Source organism: Pan troglodytes, chromosome 3 (assembly GCF_028858775.2).
Source record: "Pan troglodytes isolate AG18354 chromosome 3, NHGRI_mPanTro3-v2.0_pri, whole genome shotgun sequence".
Taxonomy (NCBI): domain Eukaryota; kingdom Metazoa; phylum Chordata; class Mammalia; order Primates; family Hominidae; genus Pan; species Pan troglodytes.
This window is the reverse complement of record NC_072401.2, coordinates 107,406,669-107,426,595: the sequence shown is the minus strand read 5'-3', so window position 1 is coordinate 107,426,595 and position 19,927 is coordinate 107,406,669. Positions and strand designations below refer to the sequence as shown.

The 19,927-nt window shown below is 36.7% G+C and overlaps 1 protein-coding gene across 8 annotated transcripts in view; it reads right to left on the bottom strand.

Annotated features, from left to right (window-relative positions):
* Positions 1 to 3,066: 3,066 nt before the first annotated feature.
* NPNT (nephronectin) overlaps positions 3,067 to 19,927 on the bottom strand; it is an 80,209-nt gene continuing 63,348 nt past the window's right edge. For 5 of the 8 annotated variants that reach the window (XM_054683245.2, XM_016951960.4, XM_016951961.4 and 2 more), the window contains 4 exons: positions 16,202 to 16,288; positions 15,631 to 15,729; positions 7,305 to 7,561; positions 3,067 to 5,852 (listed from right to left, as the gene is read on the bottom strand). In XM_054683245.2, coding sequence (XP_054539220.1) covers positions 5,757 to 5,852; positions 7,305 to 7,561; positions 15,631 to 15,729; positions 16,202 to 16,288 — 539 coding nt within the window. In that variant the 3' untranslated portion in view covers positions 3,067 to 5,756. The remainder of the gene's footprint in view (positions 5,853 to 7,304; positions 7,562 to 15,630; positions 15,730 to 16,201; positions 16,289 to 19,927) is intronic. The other 3 variants (XM_016951962.4, XM_016951965.4, XM_016951967.4) reach the window with 1 other exon arrangement.

The window sequence follows — 19,927 nt, the reverse complement described above, 5'->3', positions numbered from 1 at the left end:
CATTCTCTTTAAAATTTAAAAAATGTTCGCCTGTATTTTTGCATTTTTGATTGGTGGGCTGGGGGAAAACTATTTCAGAGGCAGAACAGTTAGAATTTGTCAACGATTTGAAGAAATAAAAATAAAAGAAAAATAAAAACAGAAAACCAGTGACAAATTTCAAAGGTTAATGAAATTGATGTTAGTGCTTTTATTCAAAGAAGGAAGGAATTAGCAAGGTCAAGCAGGCTTCGGGGAGAAAGAGGGGTAGATTAATAATAAGCTGTAATTAATATTGTTTGGAGCTCCTTTATGGAATCTCCTTGCACCTTTCCAGTAAACAGTTGGAAATGTGGGAATGTGGCTCAAGAAAGCCAAGGGAGAAGAGGATATCAAGGAATATCAGATGTGCTCATCACTGCCAAATGCTGCTTATGTAATGATACATGTGGATTAAACATTGGAACTTATACACAATTATACAAGTTAATAAGCAGACTTCAAAAGAGCACTTTTGGTAGAATAGTGATGCTAGTTCAGAGTTAGGGAGTGAAATAGCAGTGGTAGCAAGGCACTGGAAAATTGGTCTCATGTAAGTCACTTTCTAAATAGATGATGAAAAACAGAAAACATTAATAAGGAAAGAATCTTAAACTAAGGCACATCAAAGTTACCTGGAGAACTTGTTATACCCAGATTGCAGGGGCTCCACCTCAAGTTTCTGATGCTGTTGGATGGACATGGAGGCAAAGAATTTGCATTTCTAACATGTTTCCAGTACTGAGGCGGCTAGTTTGGGGACTACTGTTTGGAAATCATTGATTTTGACCACAGTATTATCATTCGAAGCCAGATTATTCTTCATTGTGTGGAGCTGTCCTGTGCTTTATGAGACGTTTGGAAACATATCTAAACACTAGATACCAATAGCACCCCCGCATTGTGACAACCAAAAATGTTTCTATGCATTACCAAATGTCCCCTGAGGATGAAAACTGCCTGCAGGTGAGAAAACTGCTTTGGATGACCCTACAAATCACGAGTGTCTGCAAGCAGATCCCGAACACCAGAGTGGGGCTTGGTCCAGAAAATGAAGATTTGCGTAAAACAACAGAACAGAGCCTCCAGGGTCGGTCATCTATACTCCTCGAAATTACATACAGGTTATGAGTGAGGCCTCAGTTTTTAGCTTTTAATGAATTAATCCCAGAAAAATCAAATTGGAACTCACCTTTACTGGAATTTCAGATTGCTTTCAAGTTTCTGAGTCCTGGAGCCCTGAAAAGCAATGCTCTCCAATTTGTGAATGTCCCTTTGTCTTTTAAAATACAGGCTTCCTGGATCACTGCCTCACTTATATTTAAGTGTCCTCAATTATAACTTCCTTATTCCGAAGGCCCTGCCAGTTGTTTAAAAAGCAATGTTCTGCACCAGGTGGGCAAGTTTAAATATTCCATGCTCAGAAAAGAAGTTTTTGAAAGAAAAAAAATACACTGGGACTTTGTAAATTTTTACGAATCCAGATCTTGCAACTATGGGCCCTCAGGCCTTCCAGCCGTGAATGTTAATGAAGATGAAGGCCCTAATCTCCCTCAGTACACTTACCATTAAGGCCTTGTTACTCAAATTGTGGAACCAGGACAAGCAGCATAGGCATCACCTGGGAACTGGTTAGAAATGAAGCATCTCAAGCCTCACTCCAGATTCATTAAATCAAAAGCTGCATTTTAACAAGATTCCAGGTGCTTCCCATGCACCTTAAAATGAAAAGCAATGGGTGAGAGTCTTGAAATCCACCATGGTTCCAGAACCTTCAAAACACCGCCTACTTATTCAGAACAGCAATTTTGCATTAATTCATATGACTTTGATAAATGTCCACCTCCCTCTCAAGACTGAAACACTAAAAGGGGAAATCTCCCACTGTCTGACCCTAGAGCCCCCCTCCCTTTCCTTACACATGGGTATTTGAAAATCTGCTGACTATATCAATGAACTACACCCTGGAATCTCATCATTATCTGCTCCTCCCAACCCACAACCTTAAATAGGTTTCAGAAGAGGTTTAACTTCTTAATTAACATACTCAGAAAACCTGAACTTTCTCAGATCTCTGAGGGATGATTATGAAGGATCTCTGAGATAAGTTATTCCTTACTTTTTGCTTGAATTATGTATTTATCCAAGATTTTATGTCCCCAGCTAAGAGTTCTCTGCATATTGGAAAGAGAGAAACTATTGAGTATATTCTCTGTAATTCTGCATGAGGACTAATTTTTATTCTTGTATAATTTAAAATTTTTTCTTTGTAGTTGTTTTCTCCATCAGGAAAGGTTATTAGAGTATGAGTAAAGTGTTATAAATTAACAAAATTACAGTAAAAAAAGACTTTTCACTTATAATTCACATATTTGTATATTTACTTATAGCTTAATCTGCCTTTCCATAATAGAACTGAAAGCAGCTGGGCACAGTAGCTCACACCTGTAATCCCAAGCACTTTGGGAAGGTGAGGTGGGAGGATAGCTTGAAGCTAGGAGTTGAAGACCAGCCTGGGCAACATAACAAGACCCTGTCTCTACAAAAAAAAAAAAATTAAATATAAAAAATTAGCCAGGTCTAGTAGTGGCATGTGCCTGTAGTCTCAGCTACTTGGGAGGCTGAGACCAGAGGATTGCTTGAGCCCAGGAGTTTGAGGCTGCAGTGAGCTATGATTGCACCACTGCACTGCAACATGCGAGACAGAGAGAGACCTTGTCTCAAAAAAAAGAACAACAACAAAAAAGAATTTAAAGCAAATGTTTACAACGAAATGATAATAAAACATAACTAAAGCAATTTACTAAGGCATGGCATGGGTTATAGTGATCTTCTGATCTCTTTCCCTGTTCATGCTGATAAAAAAAAAAAAGTGTCTCATGTTTTATAACCTAGAAAGTATAATACTGCAGGCAACATCTTTGTTCCCACCATCCAAACAGTAAAAGGGATTCTACTATGACTTTTGTGAAACATCATTTAACTACCTCAATGCTTTTTTCCAAGTCAAAAAAAAACAAAACTCAAAAAACAAGAATAGACAACTGGTATTACTAACAGTGTTTTTATTTACAAATAATTGTTTTTATTAGGCCATTTGGAAAACCACTAACATTTTTTATTTTAGAAAACATTAAATAATAAACAAGATGTTATACAGTACTTTGGATAACTTCTTCCATCAGTTTAGTGCAATGTATCATTGGCATCGAAAAGTAAAATTTTCATTTATTTTCCCCTTTCATCTTCAGCTGTGCAGTTATATGACCATAAAGGAAATGAACCATTAAAAATGGATCTACAGCCATATATTCTGCCGTTACTCAAAGGCTTAATGATTTATTTTCCCCCTCCAGCCCTGCCTTTACCAGGTTAAATGACAGAAGACCTTCTATTGTACCTATTGTTCAAAAAATATTACAGTTCTGTGGAACCTGGGAGAGTCCAATTGATAAGAGAAACTGAATCATACTGATGAGGTGAAGGAAAGGTCTGCCAGTGTGGGGCAGGGCACTCTTTCTCGCAGCCAAGATAACTTGTCACACACGAAGCAGAGAGAATGCACCCAATGAAAATCTCTCTGAATTGTGTTCCTTGAAGGATCTCTTAAAAAAAAAAAAAAAATCTGAAACATCATCCATTGAACAAATGAAAGGCTTATACCTTTACCATGAAGAAACATTTAAAACCACCGCCACACTAGGACATTACTGAGATACTAAAATATCTGTCCATCATACTCTCATTTGGAATAAATAGTTTCCTTTTTTCTTTAATACTGCTAGGATTGCCATAAGGGAGAGATATTTCAGTGAGCTCAGCATTTGGTGGGCTCTTCCCCTTTCAATCCCTCTCCATTAGGAGGTCAAGAGGGAAATGCCTAAATTAAGCCTTGTCCAAATTACTTAGTTCTAAAGATTTTCACTGCATACTACTAGTAGGATCAAAACATCTTTTGGGAAATTCTATAATTTGTTACTTTTCCTTGGGTAAGAACATCTTTAACCATCTTAAATAGACAAATTTTTATCTAATTTTTTAGAAAGAGAGAGAGATACTGAGATTTTCACACTTCTTTTTTTATGAAGTATTCTAATTTAACAATGGCCCCTGCCAAGAAATGCTCCCTTATACTCTAGTCTAAGCCAGTTTCCTCTTGTTCTATTCTTAGTGCATATGGAGAACAGCTGGTCGCCACCCTCTCTGTGCCAACCCTTCATATACTTGAAAACCATCAATGGTTTGCCCCTCAGTCTTCTCTTCTCCAGGCTCAATAATCCCAGTTCCTTTAATTTTTCATCATAGATCTTTTTTTCCAACCCTTTAATCATCTTTGTGATTCCTGGCAAAAACAGCAGAAAATATTTTGATTACTTAATCAGAAATTAAGACAAACCTCAGGAATGATGCCTTTTAAAAGTTACATTGTTTTTTAATATATTGGTAAAATATGCAGGGAGGAAATACAGTTGGGGGTTCATGGATCTTAGAATTCCAACTTGCCCTGCTCCTCCAGTGTGTGTAAATCCCGTTCCAACACATCCCATGCCTCTAAGCACGGGACTTGCTTCCTATCCCATCCTGACACAGCACAACATGAGCAACATAAGTTATGAACTACAACTGCCTAAACTTATATCAATTTAAAACGTTGTGTGAAAATCTGTTCCAATGGAGTTTCCCCTATGCTTCCTCTCACTCTGCAACAGGATCCTTTTTCTGAATCAACCAAAACTTTTATAAAGCTCCCTACATATTACCAGAGCCATGTTATGATGGTAAAAGCTGTGGTTTTAAAGTGTAACTTGAAAGTGACAGTTCTAAATTAACTGCAGTTTCTTGTCTTCCTAAAGGTTTCCTATCCTTTGCAGAGATCAAACTCAAGGCCATTAAAAAAAAAATTCATCACTCCGTTACCACAACCCAACACTTCTGCCAATTTCCTACTGCTGCCAATATAAGGTCATGGAACTGGATGACATTTCACCATGTACTTTTTTGAGATCACAAGCTGCCCTTTACCTTGCAACTAGAGTCTGTAAATATTTGGAACATGTAAATACTTAATATCAATAGCACATTTACACAAAACACAATACTACTAAGGAGGGATTACGTGCCCACTCTACATAATTGTCTTTAACAGGAAAAAAAAAAAAAACAGATAAAAATACATGTATCTTGATATGTTACACACCCTTATTTTATAAAGTGAATGGCAGTAAAAGTCAGAGTTCAGGTCAGGCCAGAACTAACTTAAGTGAAGAGGGTAAGTCAATTTCACAAGCATACTGTACACCATATCTCAAGGGAAGTCAATACTACTCATGGTACAACACCGAACACATAACATCATGGCCATCTGCAAAGATTTCTTTTAAAAACTGCTCCCGTAACTCACTCCCATAATTTGCTACAAGGAGCACCTTGTAATCAGGATGGAGGATAGTATGGCTCACGCATGCTGAATGCCTTCCTGAAAGAGACACAGGATGGAAGGCAACACCCACAGATGGCTTTGATGTGTCTACGATGCCCCTGTATTTCAAGGAGGGTATCACTGTTCATTGGGATTGCACAAAAGCAGGCCAGCAAAACCTGGGTCACCAAATAGACTTCCTTCTGACCCAATGACCCACTCTTCTCCTAGGCCTGATAAAAGGGAGAAGAGGAGAGAAGATGAGAATTGGAAAAAGAGGATAGAGCAACATAGGAGTTCATTGTTAGTTCTGGAGTTGTTAGCGTTCTTCAGAGCAGTGGCCTTTTTTCAAGCTCACATCATCTAATCCAATCTCCCCAGTGTGACCACGCCTTTTTTCACCTTTGAAGATGACCTAGGGAGAGAATGCACACACCAGTCAAGCCTCCTCTGCCCCTTTCTAATGCCTCCTTATTAAGCAAAAATAAAGGTAAACCTTCCCCCAAACCAATTTTAAACTTATTTTGCAGGAGGAAAAAAACAGAATATAGTTGCCAGTATCACTGAAGCTACTCTTTCAGTAGAAACTGAAATCATCAAACTGTTCATCAGACCACATTACTCAGAATCAATTACTCTTTAAAAAGCCATTCTAAGCTACAGAACAATTCGATTTAGGATTGTTTATAAAGTGGACACTTTTGTCAAGGATTACCAAAGTTAGAAGAGTGTGATAGAATATAAAGGAACAGATATTAGGAGCCAAAGATCTGAAAGATCATAATCACACAGCCTATCTTGGATGTTTCTTAGTTCCTTTTTGGTTAACATCGCTTTCTTGCTGAAAATGGAATAGAATCAAAATCCATAATCCAATCACACTTGTTTTACCTATGTAAAAACCAAAAACTTTTATTATTCTTACATTATATTTTCTATAGAGCATCCTTGCTCCTTATAAAACAAGAGAAAACCTAAGTGCTATGATTTAAAATGATTTATTATCTTGTTTTATTTCTCTAAACAATAAAAATACTGAGAAAAGTTTTAAGAAAAAATATGTAAGAATTAAACAAAATCCAAGTACTCTGATAAAAACTGTATTAATGGAATCTATCTTTTCTTCCTAAAATGGTTTCTTATAAACTATACCTACATACAGGCATAGTTATCTCCCAACAGCAAGTTTCATAAGCACCAGCATAAAGATGACATTTTCCCAAATGCATTCATAATTTTGTTGGGATGTCGTAGACCATTTTTTTGCTACCTATGTCTTGATTACTTAAGATCAAATTTATATATTCCATCAAAGCACTTCCCACATCCTGTCCTGAATAGAATAGTGCTTTCCAATTGTAGTTCTGAGTTCCCACCCTACGCTGCTTAACTGTGATCTCTGAAACAAAGAAAAAAATTTGAACTTGAAAGAAACATTTCAAAAAAGAAAAAAGAACCATCTCCTGGGTAATTTATGGTAGTAAAAGTTTGAAATATAAGGAATTAAAAGGAAAGGGAAAGCAGGAACAATTAAGCTCCCCACCCCACCCTTGGAAGTTTCTGTTGATCAACTTTAAAAAAAACAAAAAAACTTTTCTATTCCTAGATTTTTTTTTCCATTAAAAAAAAACTGGATCTTTACCAGGGTTAGGGAGAGGTGGTGAACACAGGTTGCAATGAAGAAGGATGAAGCAGCAGAAAGTGGTCTCAGAAAGAGACACTGAATGGAGTCATCAGGCCCAGAAAAAAACCCAAACCTTTATCTGAGCCTGAATTCACACAGCAAGGCTTCTTCAAATTCAGATCCCAGAGTTCTCCTATGAAAGGAAAACGTCCCAGGTCCTGCCTCCTTTGTGGATCTACTTACGCTCTTGATGTCAGCCCCTCGCAAGGTGATCTGTGTTTGCCTCCAGCCATGGCCACCATTTCTTCCCCACAGGGCTGCTCCATGGGCACCGTGTTTTCTCACAAACACCTGGAGTGTGCCAGAGTGCAACCCCGTCACCTTGTGCCTGAATGACAGGCACAGGTCCCCTGAATGCATGAGGCGGCCGAGAGGTAGCACCAAGCGTGCAGCTTTTCCCCCTGGGGCTTTGGCTGCCGACACTGTCAGATATTGTCCACCTGGAATAGGAAAAGCAGGGCTGTGTGTATGTGCCAATATCCCTTTCTAGAACAAGCAGCATGGACAGGAGTTTTAGTTTTTTTTTTTTTCTTTTCTTTGTAAAGAATTCCAGATTTTTGAAGAAGAAAAATATGACTTATTTGTATGCCTGTCTTAAGTTCTATGGTATGTGTTTACAGAAAACATTCACTTACTTTGCTCATGGAAAGTACAAGTAATGCCAGAGACACACAATAATTAGTAACCAAACACTATGAATATTTCCAATGGAATATGATAAGACATATAGGCATACAACAACATATACACATTCACCACCTTGTGACCCTCACCAGTTTACGATAATGTTGTCCAACACCCCTGGCGATCTGGCTTGGTGGTTTGGTAAAACTGACCCTAAATTTCTAGGGAGAATTTTCTGGTGGATAATTAACCTCTGAACAGTAAAGCAGATGGTGATTTAAAGGGCCCTATATCTGCTTATTCTCTCCTCCCCCAACTTAAAAAAAAAAAAATCTCTAAACGTAAAGGTTCTTTAAAAAAAAAATCAGAGTTGGCAGAGCTTCTCACACTGGTGTAAATCTAACACCAGGAAGATACAGAGGTATTCAGGAAACCCTCCCCGTCTTCCTGGAGCTTCAATTTTATTTGGAGGTAAGCCATTTAAAACATCTTTATAGTAAAACAAATCTATATCATATCTATTCTATAAATATGTCCTATTATATATACATGAACACAAATATTAATAAAAACTTTCACTTTAGATAGACCACTTTGATGATGTTCTCAGATCCCTAGGGCTACAGAGTTTTCTTCCCTCTGTTGTTAAGGAAACTGCATTAGAAAAAAAATGGTTAAGCAGCAGTGAAGTGGGGGGTGCTGCTTCTCAAGAGAGAGAAAGTTGCAAGTAGTATTTTGAAACTTGATCCATGTACAAATGACATTCCCTCAGGCTATTTTATCTCAGTCAACTGAAAACACACTGTATGTTTCAACACTGGTTTTTCCATAGAAAAATGGTTGGAATGTTGAACATGTGTATCTATTTTGGTAGTAATCCCATTTAGTTTTCAGTTAACAGATATAAACTATCATCTCTTTCTTATGCTTAATTTATACAAGACATGATAAAATTTGGTATTAACTTTTTATTCCAGTGTCTTCTTCTCTAACAAGTCCCGTCGGAGCTCTATAGGTCACAGGTGATTTCTGTGCACTTACTATGTGCCAGCCTCTGTGCTAAGGGCTCCCCAGCAGGTTGTGAACAACTTAAAAGTCTGAACCAAAGTTTCCCCCAAACCTCTGTGTTACCCTGCTAGCAGGTAGCAGGTGTTTAAGGATGTTTGAATCAACAAATGATGTTCCAAGGATACAGCAAAAAACTGCAGGGAAATAGATCCTTGATTCACGTACTTGAATCACTAAAAATACATAATGTCTTAAGAATCTTTCTCCCACTTCCCTTGTCCCCTTCCTCCACAAACTAATCCAAACAATATTTTGGGCCAAAATATTTACATGTCTCACTATAAGTCAGCTTTTGAATCATCACAGGTACTCTGGTTAAGACTAAGATATAAGGTTATTACAGTTAACCTGCAAGTTTCGAGAAAACAAGGATTAAGTCCCTGTGGAATGTACACTGATACCATTCTGCCAGACGCTACCTGCAAACAAGACAACCTAACACACCAAGGTATTCTTTGCATATGCATTTAAAACTCTAAAATTTACAACACGATAAATGAGGTTATGATTGTTTTTCCTCTGTAGAGCTACTCTGTGTGCACCAGGTTTTGCTTTTGCTTTTTTTTTTTTTTTTTTTTTGCCATGAAGAATTCGTTCCCTTTGTAATAAAGGAAATGATACAAGTTGGAACATTAACTAAGGGAAAAATTGATTCAGTGTCAAGCAAGTTACCTATTAAAATTTTCACTTCTGATTTCATAATTCTGGTGATAAATATATAATTATATTAAACATTCATTCAGTTTACAGTATCACAATATCTCAAGAATTTTGGGGAGGGAGGGTAAATAATAGATGCTGCAAAACTTGACCAGAAAGTTGGGTTATAAAATGTTAGTTTATTTATTTTTAATTCTGTAGTGGTTGGTGCCTTTAAATTTTCAATTCACAAAATCTAGAGGTATTTGTGAAGGTTTTGACTTCTGAACTTTTCTTATGTAATACATTCACATAAATGCACATGAATATGAACTTTTTAAAAAAAAACGAATACTATATTTGCAGTGTTGTAAGTTGCTTCTTGTATAACCATTTTTCTATGGTAGCAAATACACTTTGCATTGCTGCAAGTATGCCAATAACCATTTAGCCAATTTCTTACTGAAGAACATTTAAGTTTTCAAATTTGCATGTTAAGATAAAAATACCATAAAACAGACAAACAAAAATGTTTTTAAATATTTGCAACAAATTAAAAAAGGATAATTTTTCTTTTTGTATAGAAAACTTCCATAAATCAATAAAAATACTAAAGAAAAATAAAGAACATCAGAGAAAAAAATGACAAATATATGAAAATGTGATCAACTTTTCACAATAAAAGAAATGTAAAGTAAAATTAAAAGACATTCCTTTTAACCTATAAGATTGGCAAAGATTTTGAAAATACTTTTATAATATATTGGGGATGGTTTTCAAATATTGTAGGAAGAAGTGTAAATTGCTACAACCTTTATAAAGGGCAATTTAATAAAATCTATCAAAATTCAAAATACAAATTCTCTTTTGACATAGCAATTCCACATTTAGGAATTTATTCTATAGATACAGTCTAACATATATTAAATAATGAATGTATAGGGTTATTCACTGCACTATTGTCTGAACTACCTAAAGTCTGGAAACAACTTATGTTCCTCTGTGGAGGGCTGGCTAAATACATTGTGGTACATCTGATGAGTAATGGAATAGCAGCCAGCCATAAATAAGAATGAGGGTGTTCTGTATGTACTGACAGGGGACATGCTTCAGCCACAATGGCTAATACTATTTTAGTGGTAACTCTGGGCAAGGCACTGCTTGAAATGCCTTACATATGTTTAGTGGATAGTACTTATTATCCCCATTTAAGTAACTTGCTCAAGGTCAAAGCTAGTATGTGGTGGTGCTGGGTTCCAGACCAGGTATTCTGGCTTCAAAGTCCATGTTCTTCCTGTTAACTCTTAAGGTAGTATCAATAAGTGACAAAGGCAAGGCACAGAAGAGAATGCCATTGTATCCAAAAATATCTCTCTGAGAACATAATCAAGAAACTGGCTGCATCTTGCCGGGTGGTGAATGGGAGTCAGGGATGGTAGAAAGCTTTCACTTATATTGTTGATTTATTTTACATTTATGTGTATTTTAAAATAATGTTTTAATGCTGAAATAGACATACTTGTATGTACATGCTGGCATACTTGATACATATGTAAGCAAATTCCTTGTAGCTATCAGTGGCAGACAGAGTGCTGAGTCAGTTGCCCTTAATCCTTGTTCTCCAGAGATCAAGGTTCCAGGAAAAGGGCCTTAGTTCTAGCTTTGACACACACAGGAGAAGGGTGTGTCCCCAGGGCCACAGCTACATACCTGCAGCGTATCACCATGTCTGTCAGCAGCACAATTTTCCATTTCTTAGAGGCATTGTTAATTTTACATCTCACTGTGACTGAATGTGATAAAACCTAATAGCACCATGAAAGGCAGCTAGCAAATGCACTTATTTTGCAGCTATTTCTTAAGGTTTTGAGTTTTGAGAGTTTTCTTAGAAATATTAACATATAAGAATATTTACAAATCTGGATCTTGGATTAGAACTGCACATCATTAAAATCATCCATAATTGGATATCCAAACACATATTCTTTTATAAGTGGTATAATCTAGATAGAAATAGGTAAATAATTAGCTTGGTAATTAGAATAATACACAGAAATTATTATTTATTATTATTTTTTTGACGGAGTCTTGCTTTGTCACCCAGGCTGGAGTACAGTGGCGTGATCTCGGCTCACTGCAAGCTCTGCCTCCCAGGCTCAAGCGATTCTCCTGCCTCAGCCTACTGAGTAGCTGGGACTACAGGTGCCTGCCACCACGCCTGGCTAATTTTTGTATTTTTAGTAAAGACGGGGTTTCACTATGTTGGCCAGGCTGGTCTTGAACTCCTGACCTCAGGTGATCCACCCGCCTCAGCCTCCCAAAGTGCTGGGATTACAGGGGTGAGCCACTGTGTCTAGCCGATTTTTTATATTCTTCTCTGGCCTTCACATGTGATACACACACACATACACATACATAGACACACACATACACACACACACACACACACATACACTCCATCCACCTGAATTTCCTAGAAGAAAAAGCCATGAAAAGGTAAGCTTTATTAGTATTTTCCCATCAGTGCTGGGTTATAATTCTCTCAACATATTCTAAAAATATATTCTGCAATTCCATCCTCACATATCCTGCCTTCCAACTCTCTGCCATCTTTTGGTCTTCCCATCCTTCCTTCCAAGCTAGAATCCTGCTCACTGAATTTCTTGGGACTATTTCCACATTCCATTCTGAATCAGGCTCTCAGAGCTGGTTTAGAGGTTTTCTAATCCAACTTTTATCTGATGCTCAAAACCTTTTAACAATATCTTGCCATATGTCACCCAGTCAAATGCTTCCACCAAGATAACTCACTCTTTCCATGTCAGCCTGTTCTCTTTTTAGATGACAGTGAGCCAAAATGAATCTCCCTGTATTTTTTACCCATCAATCCTATTCTCATCCCCTTTCGGTCACAGAGAACAACTCTAACCCTAGTCAATTATTTGAAAAGGAACCCTGATGCATCATTTCTTCTCCAGGCTAAATGTTATGGTTCCTTTGCCTGTTTCTCACAAGCTTGGAGATACCTTTCCATGCAGGTCATCCTCTTCTAAGTGACCAACTCTATTCTTCTCATATTAGAAAAAAAGAATTCTCAAAAGTGGATTCACCACTTAACCAAAGTGGATTTTCATTCTTGAAACATAGCATATTTCTATAGAGATGGTCCATATTTCTGGCAGCAACATCACAAGGTTCGCTTAGATTGATTTCATTACACACTAAAACTCTAAAGTCTTCTACCCTTAGTGATATGTCAGGTCTTCCCCCTCACTCAGATGTGTGACTGGTTTCTAGACTATGAGCCATAACTTAGACTCAACCCCATTACATTTCACCTTCTTAATTGTGACCCATTAATCTAATCTTTCGAATGCTGTTGTATCAGCACACATAGTCACTTTCCTCTCCAGATTTGAGTCAACCGTAGTTTGGTCAGTTTATCTTCAACATTAAGTTCAATGTCCTACTTATCTAAGTTCTTGGTAAAAACCTGGACCAAATCTAGAAAAGCATCCTCCAGGGACCGTAGCCAATCATCACGAGTTATCCAATCACTCAAGCAGGCATCTCTTCCTTTCAATTTGCTCTGTACTAACACAGTCCAATAACGATTTCAAATTTCTTTGTCTACCATTCTAATTTCTAACCCTCTTCTCATTTTTCCATCAGAGAGAAAGGGAGATTTGGGTCACAACAAATTTAAACATTTACAAATATAATGAATAATAAAAAAATGTTGAAAAGGACTAAATTGGTTCTAAAATACAGTATTTAAATTCTAAAACTCAAGTATTTTACATAGATTGTTTACATAGAAGTGCAGTGAATTCTCCTGAGTTTAGCATGAATTACTCTCCCCAATGTACCTTACTTGAAGGAATCATTCATTATGACCATAAATATTATTCACCATTCTGTCATACATGACTGCCAAAGATCCCTCCTTCTGTAGCAAACTACTCCAGGTCAGTGGTCAGTCAGTCTAATCTACAGGTCTGTGATCTGCTAATCAGATCATGCACACTACCACATGCATACCTACTGAGGCCAGCCTGTGGTACAGTCAAAAACACAATAATGCTGCAGATGTTCTGAGTATTGGACTGTCTAGGAGCCTGCATGAGTAGTACAGACTGGTTTGGACTTAATTCCACCACTCTCTAGCTCTGTGGCCTTAGGAAACAGGTAACTTCTCTGGGTGTCAATATTTCCTTTGTGAAATAAAGACAATATTACTTGCTCCTCGAGTGAATGATAAAACATGATCAACTTTTCACAATAGAAGAAATGCAAAGCAAAATTAAAAGAGATTCCTTTTCACCTATAAGATTTGTAGAGATTTAAAAAAATACTTTTATAATATCTGTTGGGGATGGTTTTCAAATACTGTTGGTAGGAGTGTAAATTGCTACAACTCTGTAGCAATTAAATAAATTTATTTTAATTGCTACAATTAAATAAAATTGATGAGATTTTAAATAAGCTAGGACTGTCATAGGTATTTTATATTGTATACACACACACACACACACACACATATGTAGATATGTTGGTTTCTCTCTTATTCACAGAATCTGTGACATTAATGATAATGCTGTCCTGCTCAGAGTTAACTTTAAATGAGTAAGACAGTAATGCAAGAATGACTGAGAGTACTGTGTGTGAGGCACTAAATGATATTGTCTTTTACAACGAAAAGAAATGTATGAACCAATTTGAATTTATTGAATATTCCTATTTTAAGGAATTTACTTCACATTTTAATTTTTAAGTATATCTCTATTTCAACCTTAGGGGATGTAAAGAATATATTTTTGGACTAATTTTTTAATACCTTGTTACTCAAAATGTGCGTTGAGGACCACCATAGAGATCTTCAGGGAGCCTGCTAGAAATGCATGAAAATCTGTATTTTAATGAGGCCCTCAGATGCTCTGCAATCACAGTGAAGTTTGAGAAGAGCTGGTTTAAGATATCATGAGCTCTCTCAAGTTAACTTTTCTGTGTTTGGTGCTCTTACCCGGTATGGTATTCAAGAACTAGGCTTTTAAAATAAATGAAATAACAAGCTTTTCCTTCACATTCTGTATCTTCTTAAAATCTAGAATCAGGAGTATAAAAAGAAAAAAAAAATGAAACCAAACTCCTCACCCTTCCATTAAGTAGGCCTTATCCATAAAAGATTTAACTACTGGCTGGGCGCGGTGGCTCACGCCTGTAATCCCAGCACTTTGGGAGGCCGAGGTGGGCGGATCACGAGGTCAGGAGATCGAGACCATCCTGGCTAACAAGGTGAAATCTAGTCTCTACTAAAAATTACAAAAAATTAGCCGGGCATGGTGGCACATGCCTGTAGTCCCAGCTACTTGGGAGGCTGAGGCAGGAGAATTCATTGAACCCAGGAGGCAGAGGTTGCAGTGAGCCGAGATCGTGCCACTGCACTCTAGCCTGGGCAACAGAGCAAGACTCCATCTCAAAAAAAAAAAAAAAAAGATTTAACTACTGAGGGGAGAAAAGCTATCTTGAATCTAGAAGAAAAGATGTCTTATGAGTACTAAAACTTTAGATTAATAGGAATTGTGCAATTTAAAACACTGTTGAGTTCCAAGGAACTATGTCTAAATCTACCTTTTGTTATAAAATGAGTGGTGGTGATTTGTAACCACTTCCTTCAGCACCCAAGTTAGAGTGAAATGTTTTCAGAGGGATAATCACAACTTTATAGAAATTTCCACTGTGTCCTTCTACTACCACTCAAATCTTAAAAAAAAAAAAAAGAAAAAGAAAAACAAAGAAAAAACAACTGGGAAATGCCTATTACCATGGCTGATATACCACCATATTACTTATTTTATTCCCGGGAATGGGTGCTACAAATAACTTAAGAATTATTTGCAAGAATTAATCTAAATATTTTATTTATCAAGCTTTTTGAGAGAAATTAGCTGACCTTTTAATTAACTACTTGTCTCCCATAATACAGTGCTAGTTGATAGCTAACAAATTTAACTCTCTCAAAGAAATGAAATATAAGTGCTAGGCATGGTCCTTTTTGACCACCTTTATCAAGTAAACACAGAGATGTGTTACAGTAGACTTGATTAGCAGCAGTGGAGTCTTCAGATAGTATCACATTGAAATGTGTACCAGAAAAAGTTAAATGAAATGGTTTTACCTGCTGGGTCCCTGATTGGTTCCCAGTGCAAGTCATTGTCTTTCTCCCTGATCCATCCACAAAGTCCATGGTCAAAATTACAACTGTGTACCAGAACACCTACAAGGAAATAATCAGAAAGACGAGTGGATCAGAAAATCAACAAAAAACAACAATGAATCTATGAACTAGGGGTATCTAGACAACAAGTGTTCTCTCCTATCCATATAACCAGAGCTTCTTTCCACAAGACCAAAGGGAAATTACATTAATCTTTTCTCAGCACAATAGTGCATCATCTGTAAAAATAGAACACACAAGTGTTGCCAAATTATAACAATGTTACATCATCACTTATAAAATATGATTTCCTTTTTACAGTTTAAGTACTACTTTAAAATTTTTTTAAAAAAGAAAATGATGATTCGTAATTATTTTTGCTCAACTGATTTAACTACAAAGAAAATCTGAGTTGTTAAAGAAAACAGGTGTAATTTTCCCAAATGGTCCAAACGATCTACATTTAAAAGTTATTTTCATGGAGAGAAACAATAAAATGTCATTATGATGGCACTAAGAGTGTAAGTGTCACCTGGATCATCCTTTGCTTCATCGTCTGCACTGACTCCTCTTTCTATTTCAAATATTTCAAACAAGTCATTTGAAGGTTGCCGTGGAACTGCAAGAGAAAGGTTTTGAGTTTTTTTGTGTGTGTGTGTGTGTGTGAAGTATTGATAAAGAGGCATTACCTTTAACAAGGGCAGGAGGAAAAGACCTAGTCATTTTATTCATCTGGATGAATCCAAAATATTTAATTATATCTCACATGAAGATTCACGAATTTTGTTCTGCAGTGATTTATACTGCAACCTTGATCTGGGTACATTTTTTAAAAATGATTTTCAAAAGTTTCTGAAATTCAACAAAAATAACTTAAAAAGTCTTTATCTGGAAAATACATTTTAATAGAGCAACCAATTTCTAGCCAACTATTCATCTCTATGAAATTCTAAAGTTCATCTCTAAGAAAGATACATTATTATGATCTTTAAATCAAGGTTGTTTTAACTGAAAATACCTATGATGGAAGTGAATGGTTTGGTTTCTAATCACAGCATCTACTCCCCACCCCCAGTGAACTCCGCACATTGTTGCACTCTAATATACATTTCCTACCATGGCCTCCCTTGCTTAAACAGTTTCCCTGGCTCCTTTAAGATCAAACTCAAACTTCTTGGGCCAGAGTTTACAATCTACCCCACCAAAATACACAATGCTGTCCAAACATGCCATTCATTTTCACGTCTCAGACCCAATGCTCTCTTTCCTGCTAATTAACCTGCCAAAAATCTCTTCTTCCTTCAAGACCCAGCATAAATATCACGGCCTCTGTGGAGTGATTCTGCCCCAGGCAGAATCAAATTCTTCCCTCTTGTACCTCAAGAGTTCATGCTTATAAGCCCCTATTACACACTTTCATAAAGAATTGCAGCTATTTACACACATGTGTCTGTCCCTCTGCTAGTCTCTGAGGTCCTGGAGGGCATCAATCATGTCTTATTTGGGTGGCATTTCCAGGGCTTGACCTGGTGACAGGCACTCAATAAGTGTTTACTAAGTGAATGCAAAGATCCTGTTAGAACCCCAGGTAGTATTTCAACACTTTTCCTCAAAGGACACAAGTGGAACAAAGCATAAGAATCTACTTTAAAAAAATAATTGATTTCTTTAAATCATTGATTCATTTATTCAATCAGTGTATATTTGATGGTCAAGCAGATGCCAACCACTGTGGCGGGCACTAAGGAGACAGGGTGAACGGGGTAGACAAGACTGAGGGTCTGGATCTTACATGGCTTGAATTCTAATAGGAGAAGCAGACTTTAAATATGGAGATAAACGAGTGCTGGAATTTGAGATTTTGGTAAGAGTTAGGAAGGAAGACATCATGGAGAGTAACTGGTGGGGAAATGCGTGGGAATGTTCATGGTGGTGAGGGGAATTCTTGGTCAAAGGCCAAGGAATACTCCCTTCTCTTTGCCAGAACTTCAATTAATTAGCTTTATTTTTATAAGGCAGGGAGTAGGAGATGTAGAACACTATGAAACAGTCATCACTCAAAGGGGTTCTTTTTTCAATGATGTTCCTATTGTTTTTAGCAAAAATTCTTAAAATTAAGTAATAATCCCAGAACGTTTGCACAAGTTGTTTTTAGCTTACTACTTCTGAGTTTTTTCCCTTTTGTTTCAAACGTTAAAACAGTGAAGTCCCTTCCCCTCTTATAATCCATACTTGCAATATACCCAGCTGGGCAGCAATGAAAGAAAAGAAGCTCTAGGGACACAGCTGACTGTGGATACCCAGGGGATGAGGCAACCCCACTCTCTCTTTTATAGCCCAGCTGACTGACAGCAATGACATCCAATTACACTTTCCTTATTTGGTGCTCTGAGACAGGGAGTGCCTCTTTTATTTACTAGAAATATTACAAAATTGTAGACAAGCGTGCTTTCTTTCTTGTGACAGAAAGTTATAAAAACTCCATAGAACAATCATGTTTTTGTCCCCTTCTTTTGTTGTAACTTATATAAATCATCTCCAAAATGGAATAGGCTCAACTCTTAAAAGTACCATATTCCAGGGACATTATGACAGTTTTTCAAGCTCCCCTCCACCTTTTTTTTCCCTCCCAGATGAAGGACTATCAAATGGCAAATCGAGTCTTGATGTAAAGGTTTCCTGGCACCGGGAGCCTGTTTTATAAAAAGGGAGATCAAGAGGTCCTCTCTGAGGAAGCACAATTTAAACTGAAAGGGGAAGAATGAAACTTTCCAAGCAAAAAGCATAGCATTGGGGTTGGGGAAGAGGGAGGGTTTCAGGCAGCAAGTACAAAGAAAGTGCTTGGAAAATTTAGAGAAAGGAGTTCACAATGGCTGGAGGATGTTGAGAAATGAAGAAAGCGGCATGGGATGAGGTTGAAGAGAAAGGAAGAGATTAGATCATACAGTTAGAAGATGGCAACACAAAGAATTAGTCATGTAACAACTTGTAAAATGTCAGATGGTTTATTAATATAAATTATTAATATTAAATTAAATGGTTCTTGGTTTCTAAGAACCATTTAATTTAGCAGCAGATGATCATGTATACCTTCATTACAATCCACTGGGAAACATTCCAAGGAATTTAGAGACCAGAAGTGCTGAGAAGCTATTGGTTCTTACAATTTTGTGTGCTCTACTCTATAACCATACCAAATTATTTAACTAATTTTCCTTCCTCACACATACCAGTATGGGATTACTAAGAGCATCCCACTGAAGTATCAAGAGAAAAAACACTACCCACCCCCTGATACACTTTAGAGTTTATGTGAACATATTAAGTGAAATAAGTAGCAGAACAAATCATTCAAGCAGTATTATGTTATTATCACAATCATGTACAAGAAAAACAAACCAAAAAAGAGGACTAAAGAGGGATAAATACACCAATATGCCAATATGCTAATACTGGTAATCTAAGTATTAGAAATGAATTTTTTTTTCATTTGTATTGGTTCACTTTTTTTGTAATTCTATGTTTTTAGGATTGTAAAAAGAAAAAATATAAATATGAATAAAAAACTTACCTAAAACATCTAAATAAAAGAGGGTTCTGTTAGATCACATATAAATAGCAATTATATGTCTGTTATTTGTATTTTGGTTACTCAAAGAGAACTGAGAATAGACTTGATACTTGTTGAACGCAAGGCTATGAAATTGAAATATGTTTGTGAAATTCAAACACTTTTCTTTGATTTCAAAGGAGCTATTTTGACCAATGCAGAAAATGTTAATTAAAATGAATGACTAGCCTTGCCCAAAAATGAACTATAACCAGGATAGACATTGGTACATGATTTTTCTAATTGTTCTTTCCCTGCTTGATACTTTGGCTAATATTCAACTTAAATACACAATATACACATTTCATAAAAACAAATGCATACCTGCTATTCTCTGCAGTTGAACCATTAATTCTTAGAATTAGAATGGTATAAATTTAGAAACTAAAAAAGAATCAGAGAAGCGCTAGCAATACAATTCCTCCACCATCTGTCCATGCATCCTGCCTCCTTCTACTCCATCCACTCATTTATGCAGTCAGTCAAGAAACTGAGCATCAGCTATACAAAGCATGGGCTAAGAGCTTGTTATAAAGCATTGGGCATACTCTTGCCTTCATGGGATCTACATTCTAGAAGTGAAGGCAGATTTTTAACAATTTCCCCAGGTAATGTGTGCTTTAAAGAAGCAGAGGATGCTAGTGAGTA